The following is a 25,856-nucleotide window of genomic DNA, read 5'->3' on the forward strand; positions in this document are numbered from 1 at the left end:
CGTTCCCTGCCTTGGGCTTCTTGCTTCCTGATCCTCGGACCCCTGACTTCTTGACTCCTTGCTTCTTGATCCTCGGACCCCTGACTTCTTGACTCCTTGCTTCCTGATCCTCGGACCCCTGACTTCGTGACTCCCTGCTTCCTGACCCTCGGACCCCTGACTTCTTGACTCCTTGCTTCTTGACCCTCGGACCCCTGACTTCTTGACTCCTTGCTTCCTGAACCTCGGACCCCTGACTTCTTGACTCCTTGCTTCTTGACCCTCGGACCCCTGACTTCTTGACTCCTTGCTTCTTGATCCCCGGACCCCTGACTTCGTGACTCCTTGCTTCTTGCTCCCCGGACCCCTGACTTCTTGACTCCTTGCTTCTTGACCCTCGGACCCCTGACTTCGTGACTCCTTGCTTCCTGATCCCCGGACCCCTGACTTCATGACTCCTTGCTTCTTGACCCTCGGCCCCCTGACTTCTTGACTCCTTGCTTCTTGACCCTCGGACCCTCGGACCCCTGACTTCTTGACTCCTTGCTTCTTGACCCTCGGACCCTCGGACCCCTGACTTCGTGACTCCTTGCTTCTTGACCCTCGGACCCCTGACTTTGTGACTCCTTGCTTCTTGACCCTCAGACCCCTGACTTCGTGACTCCTTGCTTCTTGATCCCCGGACCCCTGACTTCGTGACTTCTTGCTTCTTGACCCTCGGCCCCCTGACTTCGTGACTCCCTGCTTCCTGACCCTCGGCCCCCTGACTTCGTGACTCCCTGCTTCCTGACCCTCGGACCCCTGACTTCTTGACTCCTTGCTTCCTGACCCTCGGACCCCTGACTTCTTGACTCCCAGCTCTCTGACCCTCGGACTCCTGGCTTCCTGACTCCTGGCTTCTGGACCCCCGTTCCTGCTCCCACCCCGCCATCTTGCCCCCGGTCCTGATGTCCCCAGCCGGGACTTTGATTGCCCATGAACCGGACCATGACAGCCAGCTGCTGAGGACCCAAGTGAGGAGGGCTGGAGTTGTGGGGCTTGCGTCCTCCTTGCGGGCTCCCCTTGGGGACATGGGATGGGCCACTGTGGGAGCAGGATGCTGGAGTAGAGGAGCCACTGACCTGATCCAGCTACAGGGCTCTTCATAAGTTCTTGTGGAGCCTCCAGCTTCAGAGGCAGTCTATCTAGATATGTTTGTCCCCAGTGGCATTTGGACCAAATGGGCCCCTTTGGCTCTTCTTCTACCCCATCTGGGGCTTTTCAGCTGGGGAAGAAAGGCAACCTGGGTTTGTGGTGTGTGTGTCAAGGAGCCAGCCAGCAATAAATCACATGGATTAAGTAATAATACTTTAATAATAATTTATTGGGACGCGGGTGGCGCTGTGGGTAAAAACTCAGTGCCTAGGACTTGCTGATCGCATGGTCGGCGGTTCGAATCCCCGCGATGGGGTGCGCTCCCGTCGTTCGGTCCCAGCTCCTGCCCACCTAGCAGTTCGAAAGCACCCCTAAGTGCAAGTAGATAAATAGGGACCGCTTTATAGCGGGAAGGTAAACGGCGTTTCCGTGTGCTGTGCTGGTGCTGGCTCGCCAGAGCAGCTTCGTCACACTGGCCACGTGACCCGGAAGTGTCTTCGGACAGCACTGGCTCCCGGCCTCTTGAGCGAGATGAGCGCGCAACCCCAGAGTCGGACACAACTGGCCCGTACGGGCAGGGGTACCTTTACCTTTAATAATAAATTATTATTTATACCCTACCCATCTGGCTGAGTTTCCCCAGCCACTCTGGGCGGCTTCCAATCTGCCTTTAGATGTCTTTTAAAGATAGGCTAGCTGCTTATTTCCTTCACATCTGCTGGGAGGGCGTTCCACAGGGCGGGGGCCACCACCGAGAAGGCCCTCTGCCTGGTTCCCTGCAACCTCACTTCTCGCAGGGAGGGAACCGCCAGAAGGCCCTTGGCGCTGGACCTCAGTTCTAGGTGGTTGGGGGCAAAACCCAGTTTCTTGACTAGTGTCACTGAGTCCCCTGTTGCCTCCGCAGCTTCTGACTCCGCCTCTTCCCAGTCTTCTTCCTCCTCTGACCACTCATCCCGCCGCAATTCCCCGGGCTCTGAGCCTCCTTTCCTTGGGGGTTCCCTAGATGCCGTGGGATCACATTCATCCAGTGCTTTACCAACTGCACTGGCTCCCGGTGGAGTACAGGGTCAGGTTTAAGGTGCTGTTTTTGACCTTTAAAGCCCTATGCAGCCTAGGACCCATGTTGTGCTGGTCCCGCGGGCTACTTGAGAGGCGAGGTCCAAGTCCAGTCCGTGGTCAAAGGTGCAACGTGGAGGCAGTCCGTAGTAGCTGAAGCTGGGTGCAGGGCAGGGAGTTGGGTGAAGTTAGGAGCTCAGGAACTAGCAACCAACAATGTTGCTTCCGCAACTTGGAACTGGGGCTGGACGGCTTTTTTCTGCCCCGAGGCATAGGGCGGCCCCGGTCCACAGGTGACTCGCCTCTCCTGGCCTGGAGGCGAGCCCTCCTCCTGCAGGAACTTAGTTCCCTCTGCCTCTCTGCCCTGAGCCTCTGCAGCTCAGGAGAGGCTGGAGGGTTACCGGACCCAGAGGCAACCTCAGCTTCCTCTGATGGGGCTGAGAGTGGAGCACCTGCAGGCAATGGGTCCTCCATCACCTCAGGAGCCAGAGCAGACTCAGCTGGTGCATGCACCTGAGGATCCAGCACAGGTGAGGACCCTTCAGGCTCAAGCCCCAGCCCCGGCTCAGCTGGTTCTGGAGGCGGGGAATCCTGTGCAGGCTGGGATCCCTCAGGTTCAGCATCCGAGTCCGAATCCCAGGCCATCAGACATGTACCTACAGGACCGCCTCTCCTGGTCTGCCCCGCAGAGGACCTTAAGGTCCACAAATGACAACACTTTGGAGGTCCCAAGTAGCAAGGTGGTTAGATAGGTCTCACCTAGGGCCAGGGCCTTTTCAGTACTAGCCCCGACTTGGTGGAACGCTCTGTCCCAAGAGACCAGGGCCCTGCGGGACTTGACATCTTTCCGCAGGGCCTGCAAGACAGAGCTGTTCCACCTGGCCTTTGGTGTGGACTCAATCTGACCCTTATGTTTCCCTCCCCTTATGGTCTTGATCTATGGGCTACTATTAAAATGAGGCTGCATTTTAAATTGCATTTTTAACCTGTATTTTTTTTTTATTCCTCCCCTATTATGTTTTTATTGTAATTTTACTGGTGTTAGCCACCCTGAGCCCGGCTCTGCCCAGGGAGGGTGGGGAATAAATAATTTTAAAAAATTATTATTATTCCTCCCACCACTCCTCTGCATCCAGGCAGAGGGCCTTCTTCGTGGTGGCACCTGCCCTGTGGAACGCCCTCCCACCAGATGTCAAAGAGATAAACAACTACCTGACATTTAGAAAACATCTGAAGGCAGCCTTCTTCAGGGAAGTTTTTAATGTGTGACATTTTGATGTATTTTTAATCCTTGTTGGAAGCCGCCCAGAGTGGCTGGGGAGACCCAGACAGATGGACGGGGTACAAATAATAAATTATGATGATGATGATAATGATGATGATGATTAGTGTTAAGTAGTGGGTAGACACAGCGCTTCTTCAAAGCAGCTCTTTATTTGTAAGCTGGAACAGAACTGAACAGAAGAGTTCAGCCAGCCTGCTTATATAGAGCTCCAGTACAATGCAACTGTAACAACTTTCTGTAACTATCCAATCACTGAACATCACTTTTGATCCCTTATTTGCATATGTGGACCTGAACTATCTACAGTATCCCCCTGCTGGCCCAGGGTGAGAACTTCAGTACATAACAATTATGATGATTATGATTATTATCCGACCTGTCCGTCACCTTGTGGCAGACACAAATCAAAGTGTGACCAGTGATCACTTCCTCCAAAGGATTCCCAACTGACTTCTCCCCTTATTCCCTTCCAGGCTACTTTGGAGAAGGCCTGAACGCCATCATCATGTTTGCCTCGTGCTACTTACCTGACAGCTCCATCCCAGATTATCCGTACGTCATGGAGAATCTCTTCAGGTGAGAGTCGCTCGGTCCCTCGAAACTGGGCGGGAAAGAGGGATTCCGCCGTCGCCGTCGACTGCTGGGGATGCTACGATTCTCAGTTAAATGCAATTTTTTTACATTTTTATTTATACTTTCCAGATTTATACATTTCCTTAATTTTACAATCATTTCAACATTTCACTGCTCAACTTCCTTTCCCCCTCTTTCTGCCGTTCCTTAAATTTATTTTTTAATCTCTTCTGCATATCCAAATTCATTCAGTTTGCTCGTTTATTTATATACTCTTATGAAACTGCAGGTTATTACAATAATCCTGCCAGTGTTTTGATCTGTTTGCAATTTATCTGTAAACGTTCAATAGACCATTTCCATTCTTTTATATATATATATATATATAAAGTTTGTTATCTTGATTTCTTATTCTTCCGGTAAGTTTCGCCATTTCTGCATATTCCATAAGTTTTTTTACTCATTCTTCCTTTACTGGGACTTCTGCTTCTTTCCACTTTGGGGCGAGTAACATTCTTGCTGCTGTAGTAGCATACATGAATAAATTTCTATGCAATTTGGGTAGTTCTGTCCCTATAATTCCTAAAAGAAAAGCTTCTGGGTTGGTTTGTTTTTTTTAAACAAACATTATTTGAAACATCCTTTTCAATTCATTACAATATACTGTATATCATTTCCCGGTAACCTTACTACAAGACCACCACATATGATAAAAGGAACCTTCTTTCTCTTTACATTTCCAACACTTTTTTGATTTCGATTTAGACATTTTTGCCAATTTTCTCGGTGTTAGGTACCATCGATATATCATTTTCATATACAGTAATTTTCTCTTAAACCATAAAAGGCAAAGGTAAAGGACTCCTGACAGTTACTGTATTTTTCGCTCCATAAGATACACCTGACCATAAGAGGCACCTAGTTTTTAGAGGAGGAAAGGGGGAAAGCCCAGTTTTGGGGGGATCATCTCAAAGTTGTGCAGCTTCTTTTGCAAAGAGGAAAAGCCTTGTTTTTTTGAGGATCAGCTCAAAATTGTGCAGATTTTTTTACAAAGGGGGAAACCCCTTTTTTTGAGGATCAGCTGAAAGTTGTTGAGCTTACTTTGCAAAGGGGAAAAATCCTGTTTTTATGGGGTTCAACTCACAGTTCTGCAGCTTAAGGAAAGGAAAGGGAGCCCTTTCTACAGTTTCCAGACAGATAATCTAATCAGCCAGTCACACGTCGCTGGGGAAACGGCCTCCGTCTGCAGAACATTCAACAATGGCAAGGGGGCAGGGTGATCAACCACACATTCGCTCCATAAGACGCACATTTCCCCTTACTTTTTAGGAGGAAAAAAGTGCGTCTTATGTTGCGAAAAATATGGTAAGTCCAGTGGCAAACGACTCTGGGGTTGCGGCGCTCATCTCGCTTTACTGGCTGAGGGAGCTGTAAATTTTATACCCATATTCCACAATCACTCCCATGCTTCCATGTCTATATTATGACCGATTATCCGTTATCCAATGTATCTATTGCGTTTTTTAAACTGGCTCTGACGTCCCTGTCCTGCCTCAAACCCCAGGTACATCATCGGGACTCTGGAGCTAATGGTCGCCGAAAATTACATCCTGGTGTGTCTGAGTGGAGCCACACCCCGCAGCCAGGTGCCTTCCTTTAGCTGGATCAAGCAGTGTTACCAAACCATCGACAGACGGTGAGCAGCATTGGCTCTGAGCCTGTTCCCCCCCCCTTTTTTTCTTTTTATTAAAGATTTTCTTGATTTACAAAAGTGTTTGCAATGTCTCTCTCTCTCGTATTTCCTCCCCCCCCCCATCTAACATTTTTACAAATCAGTTTCATTTGTTGAGACATTAGGAAGAAAAGGGGGAAAGAGGTGGGGGGGAAGATGGGTGGGGGTGGGACATAGATGTCAACCTTTCTTTTTTTTTGCGGGAAATTCCCTTATTCCAGCGCCGTTTCCCGCTGCTATCCCGGATTGTTAGATATCCCGTAGACTGTCCCCGGGACAGGTGAGGCTGCTGATCCCTTATTTTCAAATCTGAAAGTTGACAGCTATGGGATGGGGTCAGGTGGTGATGTTTTGTATTTTACTTACTATATGTAGGGTTTGGTGTCAGCGTTGCTTCTGCAGGTTCTCTGCCGTTCGCTTGTGTTCCTTTGGTGGTGAGAGAGGTTGGGGTTGGCCTAGGGTGTGGTTGTTCATTTGTGGTTGGCTGCGGTGGTCTTTGTTTTCGTGTGTGAGTGGGGTGGATGGGTGTTTTGGATCAGGTTAGCCATATTGATTTGTATGCTGTTGGTGGATTCTTGTCATTGTCTTGTTGGGCTGTGTATGTGATAAAGGGGAGCCATATTGGGGTGAAGGTATCGTCTTCTATTTGTCCCCGTGTCAGTTTCAGTTTATTGGTTAATTTTTCTAGTAGGGCTGTTTTCCATACTATTTGGTCCACGCTTACTCCTGACAGAGCCTGTGTGTTTTTAAAAGGATCTGTGTCCTAGACAACTCCCAATATTATTAAGAGAATTAAAAAATCAGCCTGGCTGGGTTGATCAACAAGTCCTCTTGCCCCAGACAGAGCAGGCTTGAGCTCTGTAGCTCCAAGGATCAGGACTAGGACTAATAATAATAATAATAATAATAATAATAATAGGGACATGGGTGGCGCTGTGGTCTAAACCACAGAGCCTAGGACTTGCCGATCGGAAGGTCGGCGGTTCGAATCCCTGAGACGGGGTGAGCTCCCGTTGCTTGGTCCTTGCTCCTGCCAACCTAGCAGTTCGAAAGCACACCAGTGCAAGTAGATAAATAGGTACCGCTCTGGCGGGAAGGTAAACGGCATTTCTGTGCACTCTGGCACTTGTCACGGTTCTCCATTCGCCCATAGCGGTTTAGTCCTGCTGGCCACATGACCTGGAAAACTGTCTGTGGACAAACGCTGGCTCCCTTGGCCTGAAAGCGAGATGAGCACCGTAATCCCATAGTTGCCTTTGACTGGACTTAACAGTCCAGGGGTCCTTTACCTTTACCTGTTAATGATAATATGGGCGGCTTCCAACCGAATATTAAAAACAATCCAGGTCAGACATTAAAAACTTCCCTGAACAGGGCTGCCTTCAGATGTCTTCTAAAAGTCAGATAGTTGTTTATCTCTTTGACATCTGATGGGAGGTTGTTGCACAGGGCAGGCACCACCACCGAGAAGGCCCTCTGCCTGGTTCCCTGTAATCTCACTTCTTGTAGGGAGGGAACCGCCAGAAGGCCCTCGGAGCTGAACCTCAGTGTCCGGGCTGAACGATGGGGGTGGAGACGCTCCTTCAGGTACACTGGACCGAGGCTTTTTAGGGCTTTAAAGGTCAGCACCATCACTTTGAATTGTGCTCGGAAACGTCCTGGGAGCCTATTATTATTATTATTATTATTATTATTATTATTATTATTATTAATGCAACACCCTTCCTCTCCAAGGAGCTCAGGGCAGCAAACAGATACAAAGTCTAAAAGCAAAGTGAAAACACTGCTCTAGGTGCCATGTGAATCCCATCCCACTTTGGGAATCTTCCACTTTGGAACTCCCCGCCTATGGACGCCAAGCAGGTGCCTTCACTGTACTCTTGGTGCTTGCTAAAAACATTTTTGCTTAGGCAAAGCCTGTCTGGACATGTAGAATGTGGGTGGGTGTTTCGACCTGTTTTAGTTCATTGCTGATCTTCTGAACTTTTAAAAGAATTGTTTTTATTTAATTTATTTTGTTCTATTTGTAGGGAGGTGTTTTATAAGCAGTGTATAAATTTTATGGGGGGAAATGAATACATTTTATAACTACATTCTAGAAAGAAAAAGACTGCAACTAAAACAGTTCTGGCTGACATTGCAGGGGGTTATATATATATATATATATATATATATTTGCTTTCGTAGATTTTCACGGGTATAGGAATGCAGGTTTTGGTGTCCTCGGGTGTCTTCCCGTGTAAAAGTTGGGGTGTCTAGGCGACGTTTCGACGAGGTCTCACTCGTCATCTTCAGGCTGGTGCTTTCGGCTTCTTGTTACTGGAACAGAGCAGGGTCTCAGTGTTTGAGTTCCTATAAATACTGTTGAGGTGTGGTGTATAGCCTCCAATGTTCTGGGCCGAGAGGAAGTTCCCAGGCTAGTGTGCCTTTTCTTCTTTTGTTCCTTAATTGTTTGAGGGATGTCTTGAGTGATTTCTTGAGTGATATCCTGAGTACCACTTAGGTGGGTCATTAGGTGTGGATTAGTTGCTAAAGCCTTTGTGTCTTGACCTCTTGAACTTTGTGAAGAGTTTTTCTGAGAAGATGGCTGTACTGCATTTTGTTGTGCTCTGGCTTGGCTTCGTGTATAGGGGCGAGCTGTGGTTTTGTGGCCTGTGTAGGGATTGCAGGGGGGTGCAGCATCCGGAGGTGCCACCATGGTTTGGCTACTGGATGGTGTCTGTAATTTATCTGTGGAGAGGGTCTGGGTTTGGGTCTGGTGTGGTTGATTGGTGATGGCGTTCTGTGTGCCTCTGGATCTGGTGTCAGTTTTTGTGGGGAGGGCTAATTTCCAGATGTCTGGCAAGCGGGATGTGTCGTCACGCTTGTTCATGTTGTGAGGGTGTTTCTCTATCTCGATGGCTTCCATGATTATTCTCTTGTGGTGATGTTCCATGTTAGAGAGCAATTTGGAATCTGCAAAATTAATTTCGTGTCCTGTTTCTTTCATGTGTTGGAAAAGAGAGGAAGTTTTTTCTTCTTTTTTGACGGCATTCTTGTGTTCTGCGATACGTGCATTTATTCGTCTGTTTGTTTGTCCAATGTACGTGGCTGGGCAGACTTTGCAGGGTATTTCATAGACCCCTTGGTTTTCCAACTGGATTTTATCCTTGGGGTTTCTGAGGATATTGGCTATCTTTTGGTTGGCGCAAAAGGCTGTTTTGATATTGTGTTTATGGAGGATTTTGCTAATTTTATCTGTAGTGCCCTTGATATAAGGAAGGAGGGCCATGCCATTGTTTTCTTCTGTGTCTTGGTTTTTGGGGGGTGTTTCTTTTTGGATTAGCTTCGTAACCCTGTTTTGCTGGTATCCATTGGCAATTAACACATTTGAGAGATTCTGTAACTCAGTTGGCCTTTTGCGCCAACCAAAAGATAGCCAATATCCTCAGAAACCCCAAGGATAAAATCCAGTTGGAAAACCAAGGGGTCTATGAAATACCCTGCAAAGTCTGCCCAGCCACGTACATTGGACAAACAAACAGACGAATAAATGCACGTATCGCAGAACACAAGAATGCCGTCAAAAAAGAAGAAAAAACTTCCTCTCTTTTCCAACACATGAAAGAAACAGGACACGAAATTAATTTTGCAGATTCCAAATTGCTCTCTAACATGGAACATCACCACAAGAGAATAATCATGGAAGCCATCGAGATAGAGAAACACCCTCACAACATGAACAAGCGTGACGACACATCCCGCTTGCCAGACATCTGGAAATTAGCCCTCCCCACAAAAACTGACACCAGATCCAGAGGCACACAGAACGCCATCACCAATCAACCACACCAGACCCAAACCCAGACCCTCTCCACAGATAAATTACAGACACCATCCAGTAGCCAAACCATGGTGGCACCTCCGGATGCTGCACCCCCCTGCAATCCCTACACAGGCCACAAAACCACAGCTCGCCCCTATACACGAAGCCAAGCCAGAGCACAACAAAATGCAGTACAGCCATCTTCTCAGAAAAACTCTTCACAAAGTTCAAGAGGTCAAGACACAAAGGCTTTAGCAACTAATCCACACCTAATGACCCACCTAAGTGGTACTCAGGATATCACTCAAGAAATCACTCAAGACATCCCTCAAACAATTAAGGAACAAAAGAAGAAAAGGCACACTAGCCTGGGAACTTCCTCTCGGCCCAGAACATTGGAGGCTATACACCACACCTCAACAGTATTTATAGGAACTCAAACACTGAGACCCTGCTCTGTTCCAGTAACAAGAAGCCGAAAGCACCAGCCTGAAGATGACGAGTGAGACCTCGTCGAAACGTCGCCTAGACACCCCAACTTTTACACGGGAAGACACCCGAGGACACCAAAACCTGCATTCCTATACCCGTGAAAATCTACGAAAGCAAATATCTCACCTCTACGGGGAGGAAACCTTCCAGCTGACAAGAACCTACGAGAAACTAGAAATCCGAAGAGCCACCATCTTATGTGATCTCTTGTTCCTACGCAACTGCCGAGACAACAACTTAATTCCCACATGCTTCCAACTTAAATTCCACTCTAAAACCCCAGCTACCGAAAGGATCCTGAAACGAACTGAACTATCCCTAATCAGAAACGAACTACACAAGAAAAGATACCTACTAAACCAAACCAACAAAGATCTGCTCACTCTTCACCTCAAACTCTGTAACAAAATCCACCCTGCACTCTGGGACAAATGCAAACAACTAGCCGTCTGGAGAGCTGAAACGGAGACCTCACATAAGACAGACACACACACCAACAAACTCCACAAACTAGAGAAACGCCAGAAGCCCAGCCACCCTCCACAACAACCCATGAAACAAACAGTACATAACATATCAGACAGGATCCTCACCTCAACTGAAACCAAAGTACTCTCCAAAGGTTTCAACTTTGCAGTCGCCCCGAGACGCATCCCCACGGAAAACATCATATGCGGAGTCGAAGCTAGCCTAACCAAAATCAACCCAGATGAAGCCAATAAAATCAGACTTGAAGTCACCAACATCCTCTGCTCCAGCAAACCACCCAGAAGCAATTTACACAAAGAAGAACAGAAAGCACTCACCAACCTGAGGAAAGACAACAACATAATCATTCTCCCAGCAGACAAAGGTAATGCCACTGTTGTGATGAACACATCGGACTACCAAGCAAAACTATCAAATCTACTCCAAGACCCTACCTACCAACCTATAGAAACAGATCCCACCACCTATCTGGAAAAAACCACCAAATCCAAAATAAAAGCCTCTCCTATCAGTGAAGAAATCCAGCTAAGAATCATCCCCAGAGAAAAATCATCCAGATGCCCCAAACTCTACGGCCTCCCCAAAATACACAAAGAAGGAACACCACTCAGACCAATAGTCAGCTCCATAGGCTCACCTCTACAAAATCTCGCTAAATTTCTCGCCAAGCAACTTCAGCCCTATGCAGAATCCATCTCTTCACACGTTCCAAACTCCTTCCAGTTCATAGAAACAATAAAGAAGCAAAACCTACATCCCAATGACCTACTTGTGAGCTTCGATGTTGTATCTCTCTTCACACAAGTGCCCATTAATGAAGCCTTGACAGCCATTCAAAACAAATACAATCCCCCCGAATACATCTTGGACCTGACCAACCACTGCCTAACCAACACGTACTTCATCCACAATGGACAAAGATACAAACAGATAGAAGGAGCACCTATGGGATCACCCCTCTCACCGGTCATCGCAAACCTGTACATGGAACACTTTGAAACCAATGCTTTAGACAAGTCAGAACACAAACCCAAACTTTGGCTCAGATATGTTGACGACACCTTTGTAATTTGGCCACACGGGAAGGAAAAACTGGACAGCTTCCTCACACATCTCAACAGCCTACACCCCAAAATACAATTCACTATGGAAATAGAAGCCAACAACCAACTTCCCTTCCTTGACGTCCTAATCTACAAAAAACCTGATGGCTCCCTAGGACACACTATCTACCGGAAAAAAACACACACCAACCGCTACTTACATGCACAATCACACCACCACCCTGCACAAATAAACTCCGTAGCCAAGACTCTCATCTCCAGAACCAAACGCCTGGCTGACAAAGACCACTTGACAACTGAGTTACAGAATCTCTCAAATGTGTTAATTGCCAATGGATACCAGCAAAACAGGGTTACGAAGCTAATCCAAAAAGAAACACCCCCCAAAAACCAAGACACAGAAGAAAACAATGGCATGGCCCTCCTTCCTTATATCAAGGGCACTACAGATAAAATTAGCAAAATCCTCCATAAACACAATATCAAAACAGCCTTTTGCGCCAACCAAAAGATAGCCAATATCCTCAGAAACCCCAAGGATAAAATCCAGTTGGAAAACCAAGGGGTCTATGAAATACCCTGCAAAGTCTGCCCAGCCACGTACATTGGACAAACAAACAGACGAATAAATGCACGTATCGCAGAACACAAGAATGCCGTCAAAAAAGAAGAAAAAACTTCCTCTCTTTTCCAACACATGAAAGAAACAGGACACGAAATTAATTTTGCAGATTCCAAATTGCTCTCTAACATGGAACATCACCACAAGAGAATAATCATGGAAGCCATCGAGATAGAGAAACACCCTCACAACATGAACAAGCGTGACGACACATCCCGCTTGCCAGACATCTGGAAATTAGCCCTCCCCACAAAAACTGACACCAGATCCAGAGGCACACAGAACGCCATCACCAATCAACCACACCAGACCCAAACCCAGACCCTCTCCACAGATAAATTACAGACACCATCCAGTAGCCAAACCATGGTGGCACCTCCGGATGCTGCACCCCCCTGCAATCCCTACACAGGCCACAAAACCACAGCTCGCCCCTATACACGAAGCCAAGCCAGAGCACAACAAAATGCAGTACAGCCATCTTCTCAGAAAAACTCTTCACAAAGTTCAAGAGGTCAAGACACAAAGGCTTTAGCAACTAATCCACACCTAATGACCCACCTAAGTGGTACTCAGGATATCACTCAAGAAATCACTCAAGACATCCCTCAAACAATTAAGGAACAAAAGAAGAAAAGGCACACTAGCCTGGGAACTTCCTCTCGGCCCAGAACATTGGAGGCTATACACCACACCTCAACAGTATTTATAGGAACTCAAACACTGAGACCCTGCTCTGTTCCAGTAACAAGAAGCCGAAAGCACCAGCCTGAAGATGACGAGTGAGACCTCGTCGAAACGTCGCCTAGACACCCCAACTTTTACACGGGAAGACACCCGAGGACACCAAAACCTGCATATATATATATATATATATATATATATATATATATATATATAATTTATTTGGTTTTTCAGATTAAGATTTTACAGTTATATATCCAACATACAACATAGAAACAGGATTCCCAAGAGTATCCTGAACTTCCTTCCTCCCTTTTGTGGGTCCTTTGGTTAATCATTTCCTCCTGCACCTTTTATAATAATCCAGATATTTCACCTCTCCCTTGTGTCCAAAAATTCACCATTAAACTACAAGTGTTATTCCAATCCTACTAACAATTTTAACTGTTTATAATGGTAAATTATAAATTCCCCCCATTCCTTATTAAAAGTTTGGTCTTCCCGATTTCTGATTCTCCCTCCCATATTTGCAGTTTCGGCACAATCCATCAACTCGATTTGCCTTTCTTCTCTGCTAGAGACTTTATCTTCTTTCAATCTCTGGGCCAATAACATCCTCGCAGCTGTGGTCACATACCTAAATCGTCTTTTCTGTTCCCTTGGGATTTTGGCACCTAGAATTCCTAAAAGGAAGGCTTCAGGCTTTTAAAGAAAAAGTTGTTCTAAATATTTTTTAAACTCATTATACAGTGGACGCTCAGGTTGCAAACGTGATCCGTGTGGGAGGCACGTTCGCAACCCGCAGCGCTGTCTCTGCGCGCACACACACGGGTTGCGATTTGGTGTTTCTGTGCATGCGCAAAGCGCAATTTAGTGTTTCTGCGCATGTGCGAGTGCTGAAACTCAGAAGTAACCCGTTCCGGTACTTCCGGGTTTCGGTGCATCCGTAACCCGAAAACGTGCAACCTGAAGCGTCTGTACCCCGAGGTATGACAGTATATATAAAATGAGTTTTATGATTCTAAGTTTCTCCGGCCCCGCCCTGCGTGAAAACATTCCCAAGTTCTCAGCACCTCTTTCTTCAGAACTGGACGTGAATTTACGCTCCAGAGCTCTGAGCAATAGTCTTACAGCGATCCGGTCTTCCTAGATGCTTTCTCCTCGCTGAAGGTCAGGGCTGGGCAGGATTGATCCTGAACTTTCGGCTGAAGCAAAATTGTCGCCCAGATCTCCATGACGTCTTCTTGCAAAACCTGCTTTTCAAGTCCGCTTTCCCCACCTGCCGACTTTACTACAAGTCCAAACAATAAATAGTTCAGATAACTATCTGGGACTTTCCCCAAACGCCAGCTGGGCTTTCCTGGCACAAAATTTATTGCCTCCTTTCGCTGCGCTGGATGGCGGAGGTGCTGTGCTACGGGAATCTTTTCCAGGTTGGGGGCCAAATTGCCCTCTATCCCGCCTTCTGAGGGCTTACTTCCGGGTTTCGGCAGTCACGCATGTGCAGAAGTGCTAAATCGCACTCTGTGCATGCGCAGAAGCACCAAATCGCAACCCGCACATGCGCAGACGTGCTGCTGCGGGTTGCGGACGCTGCGGGTTGCGAACGTGCATCCTGCACAGATCACGTTCGCAACCCAAGCATCCACTGTACTTATTGTTGTTGTTTAGTCGTTTAGTCGTGTCCGCCTCTTCGTGACCCCCTGGACCAGAGCACGCCAGGCCCTCCTGTCTTCCACTGCCTCCCGCAGTTTGGTCAAACTTATGCTGGTAGCTTCGAGAACCCTGTCCCACCATCTCGTCCTCTGTCATCCCCATCTCCTTGCGCCCTCCATCTTTCCCAACATCAGGGTCTTTTCAAGGGAGTCTTCTCTTCTCATGAGGTGGCCAAAGTCTTGGAGCCTCAGCTTCAGGATCTGTCCTTCCAGTGAGCACTCAGGGCTGATCTCCTTAAGAATGCATAAGTTTGATCTTCTTGCAGTCCATGGGACACTGTACTTATAGGCCGGTGCAAATACAGTGGTACCTCAGGTTACATACGCTTCAGGTTACATTCGCTTCAGGTTACAGACTCCGCTAACCCAGAAATAGTGCCTCGGGTTAAGAACTTTGCTTCAGGATGAGAACAGAAATCGTGCTCCGGCAGCGCTGCGGCAGCGGGAGGCCCCATTAGCTAAAGTGGTGCTTCAGGTTAAGAACAGTTTCAGGTTAAGTACAGACCTCCGGAACGAATTAAGTACTTAACCTGAGGTACCACTGTAATGGAAACACATTTCTCTTTCCTGCTGCAGAAATTCTTAAACAGACGTGGTCACTTTTAAGTTTCATTCAGGTCCATTTTTTCCTTCTTTCTTATTTGTGTAGCACAGCTTTGAAATACAGTGTGCTGTTGTTTTGTTGTTTATTTTGAAAGGGCTACTAGGACTGTGTAAGAAAATAATGGATTATTTCCGAAACACCAATATGATGTTTTAGAAAAGCAAAAACAGACAATTGTTTTTGGAAAATGAAATCTTTTCATTTCTTTCCTTCATGGAATCATAGAGTTGTAAGGGACCTTGAGGGTCATCTAGACCAACCCCATGCAAGCAGAAATATGCAGCTGTCCCATACAGGGATCAATCCTGCAAAATTGGTGTTATCAGCACCACGGTCTAACCAACTGAGCACTCTTTCTTTTTTTTAAAACAACAACATATGTTTTCACACAAGAGGCTAGCCAAAAGGAAATTAAGTTCATTTGCCAATTTGCAGATAATCTTGTAGCAGGGAGTTCCACCAGATTAACAGTGCCTTAAATTCCTTTGGATTTTTTTTGCGACAGGCTCCGGAAGAACCTGAAGACGTTGATTATCGTCCATCCCACTTGGTACATCAAAGCGTTGATGGCGGTGTTCAGACCTTTCATCAGGTAGGTTGGCCAATTATTATCATTTTATTATTTACTGCATTTAAATCTACTAAATCTCACCACCACAGAACACCATTCTGGCATCCGACAGTCGGGGAAAAGGGAACAGGTTACATCTCATTCTCCTAGTGTATCTTTATCAATCTAACCAAATAATCTGTTCGCTGGTTCCCATATGGTAATACCAGACTGCGGGTTGTTGGAAATTGTCCTTTTGTGGAGGGTGTGTGTTTGTGAAATGGAACCCATGAACTAACATCCCCCCCAATTTATTTATTTATTTTTATTAATTTATTAAATTTATATCCCACTCTTCATCTGAGGATCACAAAGCAGTTTACAGAATAATAATAATAAAAAAATTTAAAAACAAAAAACCATATGTGGTGATATTGGGAAATCTTTTTTAAAAAATTTTTATTAGATTTTCCACAATAATAACAAAAACCACAAAGCAGAATGACACACAAAAACAGAAAAAAGGAAAAATACACCAAATAAAACAATTTCCAATTATAATCCATCTTATTCACATTTCTTAATATTCTAAATCCCATTTATTTAATTATAACTTAGTTTAATCCTTGGCCTATTTGTTTCTTTCAAGTAATTTCTACTTTTTTATATCACAATATTTATTCAAATAGTCCTTAAATTTCCTCCAGTCCTGATATGTTAAAACTTTGGTTCACGCAGGAGAAAAGCATTGTGGGAGAGTTAAAACTGCAGAATTCTGGGAATGTGTACTTGGTCTCTTTAATTGCAGACTCTCTGTCTTTAGAAGTGTGAATCAATTTGCCTCCTCTCTGAGCAGGAAAGAAGATGTTATCTGATTTGTAAATTATAGCCGATAACAACAGATATAACAAACTCTCCCCCTCCTCACAAAAATAAATCGCCCTTTCAAAAGTCCACGGAAGACTTTTGAAAGTGGTTTGTGGAGCAGAAGGAATATGATATTGGTACGGTGGGTTTCACCCAACAAGGGAGATGCGTTCTTATGTAGGAATTTCCCCCGGTGACGGGTCTGCGGACCGCAGCCAACAAAGTAGACCCATTAAAATCAATGAACCTAAATTAGTGAGGCTTACGGACTGATTTCCTGGAATTTATGTATTGCTTGAGTGTTAAAAATGAAAATAAAAAATGAATAGACATTTGGCTGCTGCTGCTTCACTCTGCCTCTTGACCAGGCCGGCCTTGCTAATTCCTCTTACATATCCATCTGTCCTGGGCTGGTTGGGTGAAGAGGAATGGTGGGAGGAACGGGGTGGGAAACCCCCCAAGGGAAGACGGCTCAGAGCCCGGGGATTGGCGGTGGGACGGCGATGGGTGGTCAGAGGGAGAAGATGGGGAAGGGGAGGCTGAAGAGGCTGAAGAGGCAACAGGGCTTAGTGAGCGGGGAGAATCTGTTGCAGAGAGCAGTCCAGAATCAGAGGCAGGAGAGGAGGGAAGCCAAGAAGCAGAGATGAGTCTGTCTGGTGAAGAGTCACGGGTGTCTCTCTCTCCGGCTGCGAAAAACTCCCTTCTCTCCTGGTCTCCCAGGACTAGGAGAGGCATGAAGAGAGAGGAGCAAAGGCAGACATGCCGGCGTAGTCTCAGATTGCTTTGGGAAAATTCAGGGGAGGAGGGGACTTAGGCAGCTGTGGCGAGGCGGGCACCTTCAGTCTCGGCAGCTGCTTCATGGGGGCAAGACCTGCCGGAGACGAGTTGCTGTGCTCCCTGTGCTGGGCCCGGGGGTAACCCATGAAACACGGTCCAGGACCGGTCCAGAATCTGCAGGTTCCACTGGGAGTCAGTCCAACAGGACCAAGTCAGGACACCAGGCAAGGACAGGTACAGAATCTGGCATACAGCAACATTGCTCACGCAACCTGGGACGGGGTCTGACTGTTAGGATATTTCCGTTCCACCTTAAAAAGGGAGCAGGTTGTTGTGTCACAGCCCGCGTATTTCCTGTTCACAGGATGTTTCTGTTTTGTATATAGCTTTCGTTTCTCTCTCTGTGCCTTGACACACAGGCAGGCAGTCATGTTTTTTTCTTTGTTCTGACCAACGCTGAATAAAGTTGTAAATAATGTTCTCCTGGGTGCATCTTTCGTTGTGCGAACTCTGCTGAAAGGGCGTGCACGAACCCTGGAATGTGGCAAGCTATTTCTGAGGCTCGTGTCGCTAATTGACTGATACTGTATCTACAGAAGATCGATGGATTGTCTGGAATCGGTGTGGAGGCATGATGGCCTTTGTCTCCCTGGAAGTATCCAAACATGAGCCTTTTATCTTTGTCGGGGTAATGGCTGGTCCTGATCCCCTGGCGTCTCACTTCCCTGTCTCGCCCGAAGGCGAGCACTCCTCCTGCGAGTACTCAGGTCCCTCCTTCTCTCAGACCTCAGTCTCTGCAGCTCGGGAGACGTCGGTGGGTGACTAGACCCAGAGGCCGCCTCAGCCTCCCCTGACCCAACCGGTAGTGGAGCAGCTGTAAGTGATGGCCCAGCTGGAGGCAACGAGGTCATCCCTGCATCTGGACCCGGGGCAGGCTCAGGCCCTGGACTCGGCCCAGCTGGTGCTTGTTGCAGGGGAACCTGTGCAGACTGGGGCTCTTCAGGATCAGGCCCCAGACTTGGTTCAGATGATGCCTGAGGCAAAGGATCTGGTGCGGACTGAGTCTCCTCTGGCTCCGAGTCCGAGCCCATCACACTCCCCAAGCCTGACGCTCCGGTGCCGATCCTGTTTTGCTAATCAAGAGTTAACTCCGGCTTGCTCAGTGTGATTTACTGCTGCCTCGCTCCTGCCCCTTTAGCTTCTCTTTCTTGCCCCCTCTCTTTCTCCAGCTCCAAGTTCAGCCGGAAGGTGCAGTTTGTGGACAGCCTGGAGGAACTGGGCCACCTGATCCCTCTGGAGCAGGTCCACATTCCGGACTGCGTCCACCGGTGAGTACCTGGTGCTCCCACTCCCTCCATCCTCACCTGGGTCCCTGAGGAGGCAGCGGAAGGAGGGGGCCGCTTGTTACAGGTGGTTACATCACCACCATGCCTAAAAGCAAACTTGGGTGGGTGAGCACCGAGGGGATAAAAGAGCGTGAGAAGGGCTGGAAGACCACCTAGTCTGGCGTCCTGTGGCCAGAGGCCCCTAAGGACCTAGGAATCGAGATAGACTGCCTCTGGACCTGGAGGTTCCATAAGAATGCAAGAGGAGCTCTGCACATGGATCAGGACAAAGGGGGGGGGCTTTCTGTTGGGATGCTTCCAAGGAAATTTGGAAATGCTTTAAATGTGTGTGGCGTTTTGGCAGTGTGCGCGATGCGTTTGCAGCCTTGTTCAGTTTAATATTTGAATGTCTGACAGCCCTTTCTGTTCCCTTTCCCTCCATCTCTTCCAGGCTCGAGCAAGCCAGGGTCAGTTCCCGGAGCTAACAAGACGTGAAGCTGGCTGCATTACTTAGCACCTTACGACAGTGTTTTATTTTTATTTTTTTAATGTGTCAAATGCTGACAAGCACACACACACTCACAGGTGCCTCCTTCCTTCCCTCTCTATCGCTAAGACCCTCCTGCTTCTTAAACAGTCCAATAATAATAATAATAATAATAATAATAATAATAATAATAATAATAATTTATTTATACTCTGCCCATCTGGCTGGGCTTCCCCAGCCACTCTGGGCGGCTTCCAACAAAATATTAAAATACCGTAATACATCAAACATTAAAAACATTTATTTAAAGAGGCTAAAAGGAAATGAAACTTACGAGAGTTTTGTTCCGCACCTGAATTCAAAAAGGAGACGGATTCTGGGTACTGCAGGGCCTAACTGTGCGCGGGACTGACACTGAATGTGGCCCAGTGTCTCTGAGCACGTACAGAGTGCAAAGCTGCAACCGCGCATTCAACCCAAAGTTCTGTTCAGGAAAGCTTTGGGTCGACGATCTGCTCTCGGCTTGCTGCTGAGGTCATTCCTGTTTAATGCCAATTTTTGTTTAATTCTTATAAGAGGCTGAAACGGCTGGAAACTTTTGCTCGCTAAACGAATCGCCGGTGGCTTTTCTGAGAGCTGCCGGCTACTCGCTTTCAATTAGCGTACCTGGGGGAAAGGCTGAGGAGAGACAGTTTTGGAAGGGAATTTATTTTTCAGTTGGATGGCCCAAAACAAGAGAGAGAAGTGGGGGGTATTTTTTGGGGGGGGTGAGGGGTTCACAAACATGCTGCTTGGTTTGGGGGACCCAGATGAACCCACCTGGCCTGGCACCTGTTGACTCTCCTGGGCATAACTTGTACATTTGTAAATAAACTGATATTAACAAAAGCCCCCAATGGTACATTGAGTTTTTAGTGCTCCTCCTCCAGAACGAAAAAGCTACCTCCAAAATTTTCTATTGATCAGGTTGACAGGAAATGGTTTGTGCATTCTGGGAATAAAATGCTGGATGTGGAAAACCTGGCTTTAATTTATTTTCTTGATGTAAAGCTATGCCTGCATATTTAATTGCAACATATACGTTAAGTTTCCTTCCCACTCGGAAATGTAAACCAGGAGAAGGGCAGCTCATTTATCTGTTTTTAAAATTTGTTTTTAAATTTATTTCACCCTTCCTCCAGGGAGGAAATGTTTGTCCCTGACTCTGTTATTGACCCTCACAACAACCCTGTGAGGTAGGTTAGGCTGAGAGACAGTGATTGGTCCAAGATCCGTAAATCATATCTATCTACCTACAGTGGTACCTCGGGTTAAGTACTTAATTCGTTCCGGAGGTCCGTACTTAACCTGAAACTGTTCTTAACCTGAAGCAGCACTTTAGCTAATGGAGTCTCCTGCTGCTGCCACGCTGCTGGAGCACGATTTCTGTTCTCATCCTGAAGCAAAGTTCTTAACCTGAAGCACTATTTCTGGGTTAGCGGAGTGTGTAACCTGAAGCGTGTGTAACCTGAAGCATATGTAACCCGAGGTACCACTGTATCTATCTATTATCTGTCTATCTATATCTCTGTCTGTCTGTCTGTCTGTCTGTCTGTCTGTCTGTCTATCAGTCTATCTCTCCACACACACTAGGGGCAGCTGCCCACCTTACAATGCTCGCCAACCTGCTCTACCCGCCCCCCCTCCAGCTGCCCCCAACCCCCTTGCCCACCCCCCCTCTCTGCAGCCCCTCTTCCCAGCCAAGAAACCTTTTGATGATGGAATTACACCTCAGAAATACCTCATGGACAAAGGCAGTGAAGATGATTGGGACAGTGACACTGCGTCCTCACATGAACTGGAAAATGAACTGGAGGAAATGGAAGATAGACTGGAAGTAGATAACAGTACCACCGAGCACAAGTAAACTTGTAAAACAAAACTATGGCTTGTTGTTGTTGTTTAGTCGTGTCCGCCTCTTCGTGACCCCCTGGACCAGAGCACGCCAGGCCCTCCTGTCTTCCACTGCCTCCCGCAGTTTGGTCAAACTCATGCTGGTAGCTTCAAGAACACTGTCCCACCATCTCATCCTCTGTCGTCCCCTTCTCCTTGTGCCCTCCATCTTTCCAACATCAGGGTCTTTTCCAGGGAGTCTTCTCTTCTCATGAGGTGGCCAAAGTCTTGGAGCCTCAGCTTCAGGATCTGTCCTTCCAGTGAGCACTCGGGGCTGATTTCCTTCAGAATGGATTGGTTTGATCTTCTTGCAGTCCATGGGACTCTCCAGAGTCTCCTCCAGCACCAGAATTCAAAAGCATCAATTCTTTGGCGATCAGCCTTCCTTATGGTCCAGCTCTCACTTCCATACATCACTACTGGGAAAACCATAGCTATGGTCCAAAACTATATGGACCTTTGTTGGCAAGGTGATGTCTCTATTTTTAAGATGCTGTCTAGGTTTGTCATTGCTTTTCTCCCAAGAAGCAGGCGTCTTTTAATTTCGTGGCTGCTGTCACCATCTGCAGTGATCATGGAGTCCAAGAAAGTAAAATCTCTCACTGCCTCCATCCAGGGTTTTGAGGCTGCATTGCACTTGCGTGACGACAGCCTTACGTTTTTATGTATATAGGAAGATACACTATCTCACACGTGTAATGTGAGAGTGTTCTTTACCCTGAGACTTGAGGGATGCTTTTAGGACACATGTTATTTCTTTTATGATTGTACGAATTTTAAAACAGATTTTCATCATGTGTCTTGACGCTGTAACCCGCCCTGGAACCGTAGGGTGGAGGGTCATCAATAAATAAGCAAATCAGTGAATGAATGAATGAATGAGCCCAATATTCGAAAGAATTTGGTTGTGCCTCTTAATTTACTCCAATATCGCTCCCTGGTCCTGAATGGGGTAACTGTGCCCCTGAAGGACCAGGTGCGCAGCCTGGGAGTCATTTTGGACTCACGCCAGTCCATGGAGGCGCAGGTCAAGTCTGTGTCCAGGGCAGCTGTTTACCACCTCCATCTGGTACGCAGGATAAGACCCTATCTGCCCACAGACTGCCTCACCAGAGTGGTGCATGCTCTAGTTATCTCTCGCTTGAACTACTGAACTACTTGAACTACTGCAATGCGCTCTACGTGGGGCTACCTTTGAAGGTGACCCGAAAACTACAAATAATCCAGAATGCGGCAGCTAGACTGGTGACTGGGAGCGGCCGCTGAGACCACATAACACCAGTCTTGAAAGACCTACACTGGCTCCCAGTACATTCAAAGTGTTGGTGCTGACCTTTAAAGCCCTAAACGGCCTCAGTCCAGTATACCTGAAGGAGCATCTCCACCCCCATCGTTCTGCCCAGACGCTGAGGTCCAGCTCCGAAGGCATTCTGACGGTTTCCTCGCTGTGAGAAGCCAAGTTACAGGGAACCAGGCAGTGGGCCTTCTTGGTGGTGGCGCCTGCCCTGTGGAACGCCCTCCCAGCAGATGTCAAAGAGAAAAATAACTACCAAACTTTTAGAAGACATCTTAAAGCAGCCCTGTTTAGGGAAGCTTTTAATGTTTGGAGAGGAAGGGTGTTGTATTAATTAATAATAATAATAATAATAATAATAATAATAGGCTCCCAGGACATTTCTGAGCACAATTCAAAGTGTTGGTGCTAACCTTGAAAGCCCTAAACGGCCTCATTCCAGTATACCTGAAGGAGCATCTCCACCCCCATCGTTCTGCCCAGACACTGAGGTCCAGCTCCGAGGGCCTTCTGGCGGTTCCCTCCCTGCGAGAAGCCAAGTTACAGGGAACCAGGCAGAGGGCCTTCTTGGTGGTGGCGCCCACCCAGTGGAACGCCCTCCCACCAGATGTCAAAGAGAAAAATAACTACCAAACTTTTAGAAGACATCTGAAGGCAGCCCTGTTTAGGGAAGCTTTTAATGTTTAATAGGTTATTGTATTTTAGTGTTCTGTTGGAAGCCGCCCAGAGTGGCTGGGGAAACCCAGCCAGATGGGCGGGGTATAAGTAATAAATTATTATTATTATTATTATTATCTGTCTTCAATCCCACCCCATTTTCATAAATCCCGCCTACTTTCCCTCCCCAGAGTTCCGCCCTTCCTTTGTTCTCCCCCAGAGTTCTGAGTGTGTTGCCTAGCGAGGCCCCGCCCCCAACGACAGCAGGCCCCGCCCCCTCCCTCCCCTTCCCATCCCGACCAGACCAAGACCTCCAGGCGCTGTCCCTGCCTGAGGTCGTAACCCGCAGTCCCCCTCCATGGCCCTAGGGGGCACCACTTTGGTGCTGACGCTCTGCCTGTGGGGCTGGCTGGCGCCCTGGCCAGGCCTGGGCGAGGAGACTGAAGACATGACCCAGATGGGGGCGCCGCCACACCTGGTGGCCCTGATCCCCGAGGCCGCCAGGGCGACGGTGGCGGCGGGCTACACCAACGACAACGAGACCCAGACGACCACAGAAGCGCCGCTGGTGTCGGTCTCCATCACGTTCAGCGCGGGGACCTCGCAGGAGAAGGAGACCGTCCTCGTCGTGGGCGACAACCGCTACGCCTGGCAGGAGTGGAGCGAGTGGCACTGCAACTGCGCGGCGGGGAGCATGTCCCGGGTGCGAGACATCACCTACTCGCAGCCCGGTGTCCGCCTGGACCCGGCGGAGTACGACATCCTGCGCTTCGAGAGGGAGGTGTGCAACTACCAGGCTTGCCACTGCGAGCAGGGCCAGTGCAACTCCTCGACACTGGCGTGCGACCAGGGGCCCATGCACATGTGCGCACTGCAAGACATCAAGCAAGACAAGGAGCACAAGAGGAAGGACTTCTGGACCCAGGTCCACGAGGGACTCAGGGACCTCTGGAAGAGCATCAAGGACGCCTTCCCGCCGGAGCAGGTGGGGGACGGACGGGCAGGCAGGCAGGGCCGAGGCAGCGCATAATGCGCTCCCCGTTTTGTTTATTCATTCAGAGCATTGGCGCATCCCTGCTCTTTGGCCCAAAGGTCCCCCAGAGTGGCTTGTGTACAATCTGTTAAAACGAGATGGCACCGCCACGCTGGCGTCCAATCTGGAAAACAATAGCAACACGACACGCAAGGAAAAAGGAATGGGGAGGGAGGAGGAAAACTCAAATTTCTCAACCAGCTCCTGTGAGTTAGGGCTGATGCAGGCGCACTCGCTGGTTGGGAAAGGCTGTTGGTGGCTATGCTCTGTGATGAGCCGCAGCAGGGGAGAGCTGCTGTAGCGCTCAGGTCTTGCTTGAGTGCTTTCCAGAAGAGGGATCGAGTTGGCCATTGGGAGAACAAGGATGCTGGACTAGAAGGGCCCCTCTTGGCCAGACCCAGCAGGCTCTCCTGGTGTTCTTATGTCGGGGGGTGGGCTTTCTTCTCCGTGGGTGCAAGGAAAAATAGGCATATAAACGAAGGACTGCAAAGATCCAGGTTTGGGGCAAAGCAGAGATTTAAAACCATAAAACATGCAGCAAATAAAAGCATGGAAATATGCCCTTCTGAGTTCCTTCCAAAGTCCCCCTCTTCCCCTAGCATAGAAAAAAAGACCATATGTTTAGTAAGTTAAAAATTGGTTTACTTACAAACTCCTCCAAGGTCAGGTTCATGTGCTTTCCCACACATCAGTCAGAAAACGCAGGCAGAAAACCGTGGCTTAGTTACAGTGGTGGAAGTTCCTAAATTATTGGTACAGGAACTTGAGCGTCTTTGTAAGAGCCACGCGGCCTGAACTTGGAGCAACCAGCTCAGACCTCTTTACACACCAAGTTTCTCAGTTAAACTGGAGGAGAACCAAGTCTTGATTATCTAGTTCCTCCCAAAGTGACCTAAGCCTGGCTAGACTGCTTACTCTATGGTCTTAACTCCTTCATGCATTAATTCAACTTAAAGGGACCCCTGACCAGGACGCGGGTGGCGCTGTGGGTTAAAGCCTCAGCGCCTAGGACTTGCCGATCGAAAGGTCGGCGGTTCGAATCCCTGCGGCGGGGTGCGCTCCCGTTGCTCGGTCCCAGCGCCTGCCAACCTAGCAGTTCGAAAGAACCCCCGGGTGCAAGTAGATAAATAGGGAACGCTTACCAGTGGGAAGGTAAACGGCGTTCCGTGTGCTGCGCTGGCTCACCAGATGCAGCTTGTCACGCTGGCCACATGACCCGGAAGTGTCTGCGGACAGCGCTGGCCCCCGGCCTATAGAGTGAGATGGGCGCACAACCCTAGAGTCTGGCAAGACTGGCCCGTACGGGCAGGGGTACCTTTACCTTTACTTAAAGGGACCCCTGACCATTAGGTCCAGTCGTGGCCGACTCTGGGGTTGCAGCGCTCATCTTGCTTTACTGCCCGAGGGAGCCGGTGTACAGCTTCCGGGTCATGTGGCCAGCATGACTAAGCCGCTTCTGGTGAACCAGAGCAGCGTACGGAAACGCCGTTTACCTTCCCGCTGGAGCGGTACCTATTTATCTACTTGCACTTTGACATGCTTTCGAACTGCTAGGTTGGCAGGAGCAGGGACCGAGCAACAGGAGCTCACCCATCGCGGGGATTCGAACTGCCGACCTTCTGATCGGCAAGTCCGAGGCTCTGTGGTTTAACCCACAGCGCCACCCATGTCCCTAATTCAACTTAAGCATGTAGGTTATA

The 25,856-nt window shown here is 48.1% G+C and overlaps 2 protein-coding genes across 2 annotated transcripts in view; both read left to right on the plus strand.

The window, feature by feature from the left end:
* Positions 1-21,516, plus strand: part of BNIPL (BCL2 interacting protein like) — a 32,840-nt gene extending 11,324 nt beyond the window's left edge. The window contains exons 6-10 of the mRNA XM_028710967.2: positions 3,928-4,030; positions 5,592-5,723; positions 15,740-15,826; positions 18,658-18,756; positions 19,205-21,516. Coding sequence (XP_028566800.2) covers positions 3,928-4,030; positions 5,592-5,723; positions 15,740-15,826; positions 18,658-18,756; positions 19,205-19,238 — 455 coding nt within the window. The 3' untranslated portion in view covers positions 19,239-21,516. The remainder of the gene's footprint in view (positions 1-3,927; positions 4,031-5,591; positions 5,724-15,739; positions 15,827-18,657; positions 18,757-19,204) is intronic.
* Positions 21,517-23,428: 1,912 nt separating this feature from the next.
* LOC114590157 (uncharacterized) lies at positions 23,429-24,153 on the plus strand. The gene has a single exon (XM_028716502.2). The coding sequence runs from the start codon at positions 23,482-23,484 to the stop codon at positions 24,151-24,153; it is 672 nt and encodes a 223-aa protein (XP_028572335.2). The 5' UTR covers positions 23,429-23,481.
* The last annotated feature ends 1,703 nt before the right edge of the window (positions 24,154-25,856 follow it).

Source organism: Podarcis muralis, chromosome 16, assembly GCF_964188315.1.
Source record: "Podarcis muralis chromosome 16, rPodMur119.hap1.1, whole genome shotgun sequence".
In the NCBI taxonomy this organism is placed as follows: Eukaryota; Metazoa; Chordata; class Lepidosauria; order Squamata; family Lacertidae; genus Podarcis; species Podarcis muralis.

What these genes read in the sequence shown, in the direction of transcription:
- LOC114590157 (XM_028716502.2), top strand. Translation starts at nt 23,482, where the DNA reads ATGGCCCTAGGGGGCACCACTTTGGTGCTGACGCTCTGCCTGTGGGGC.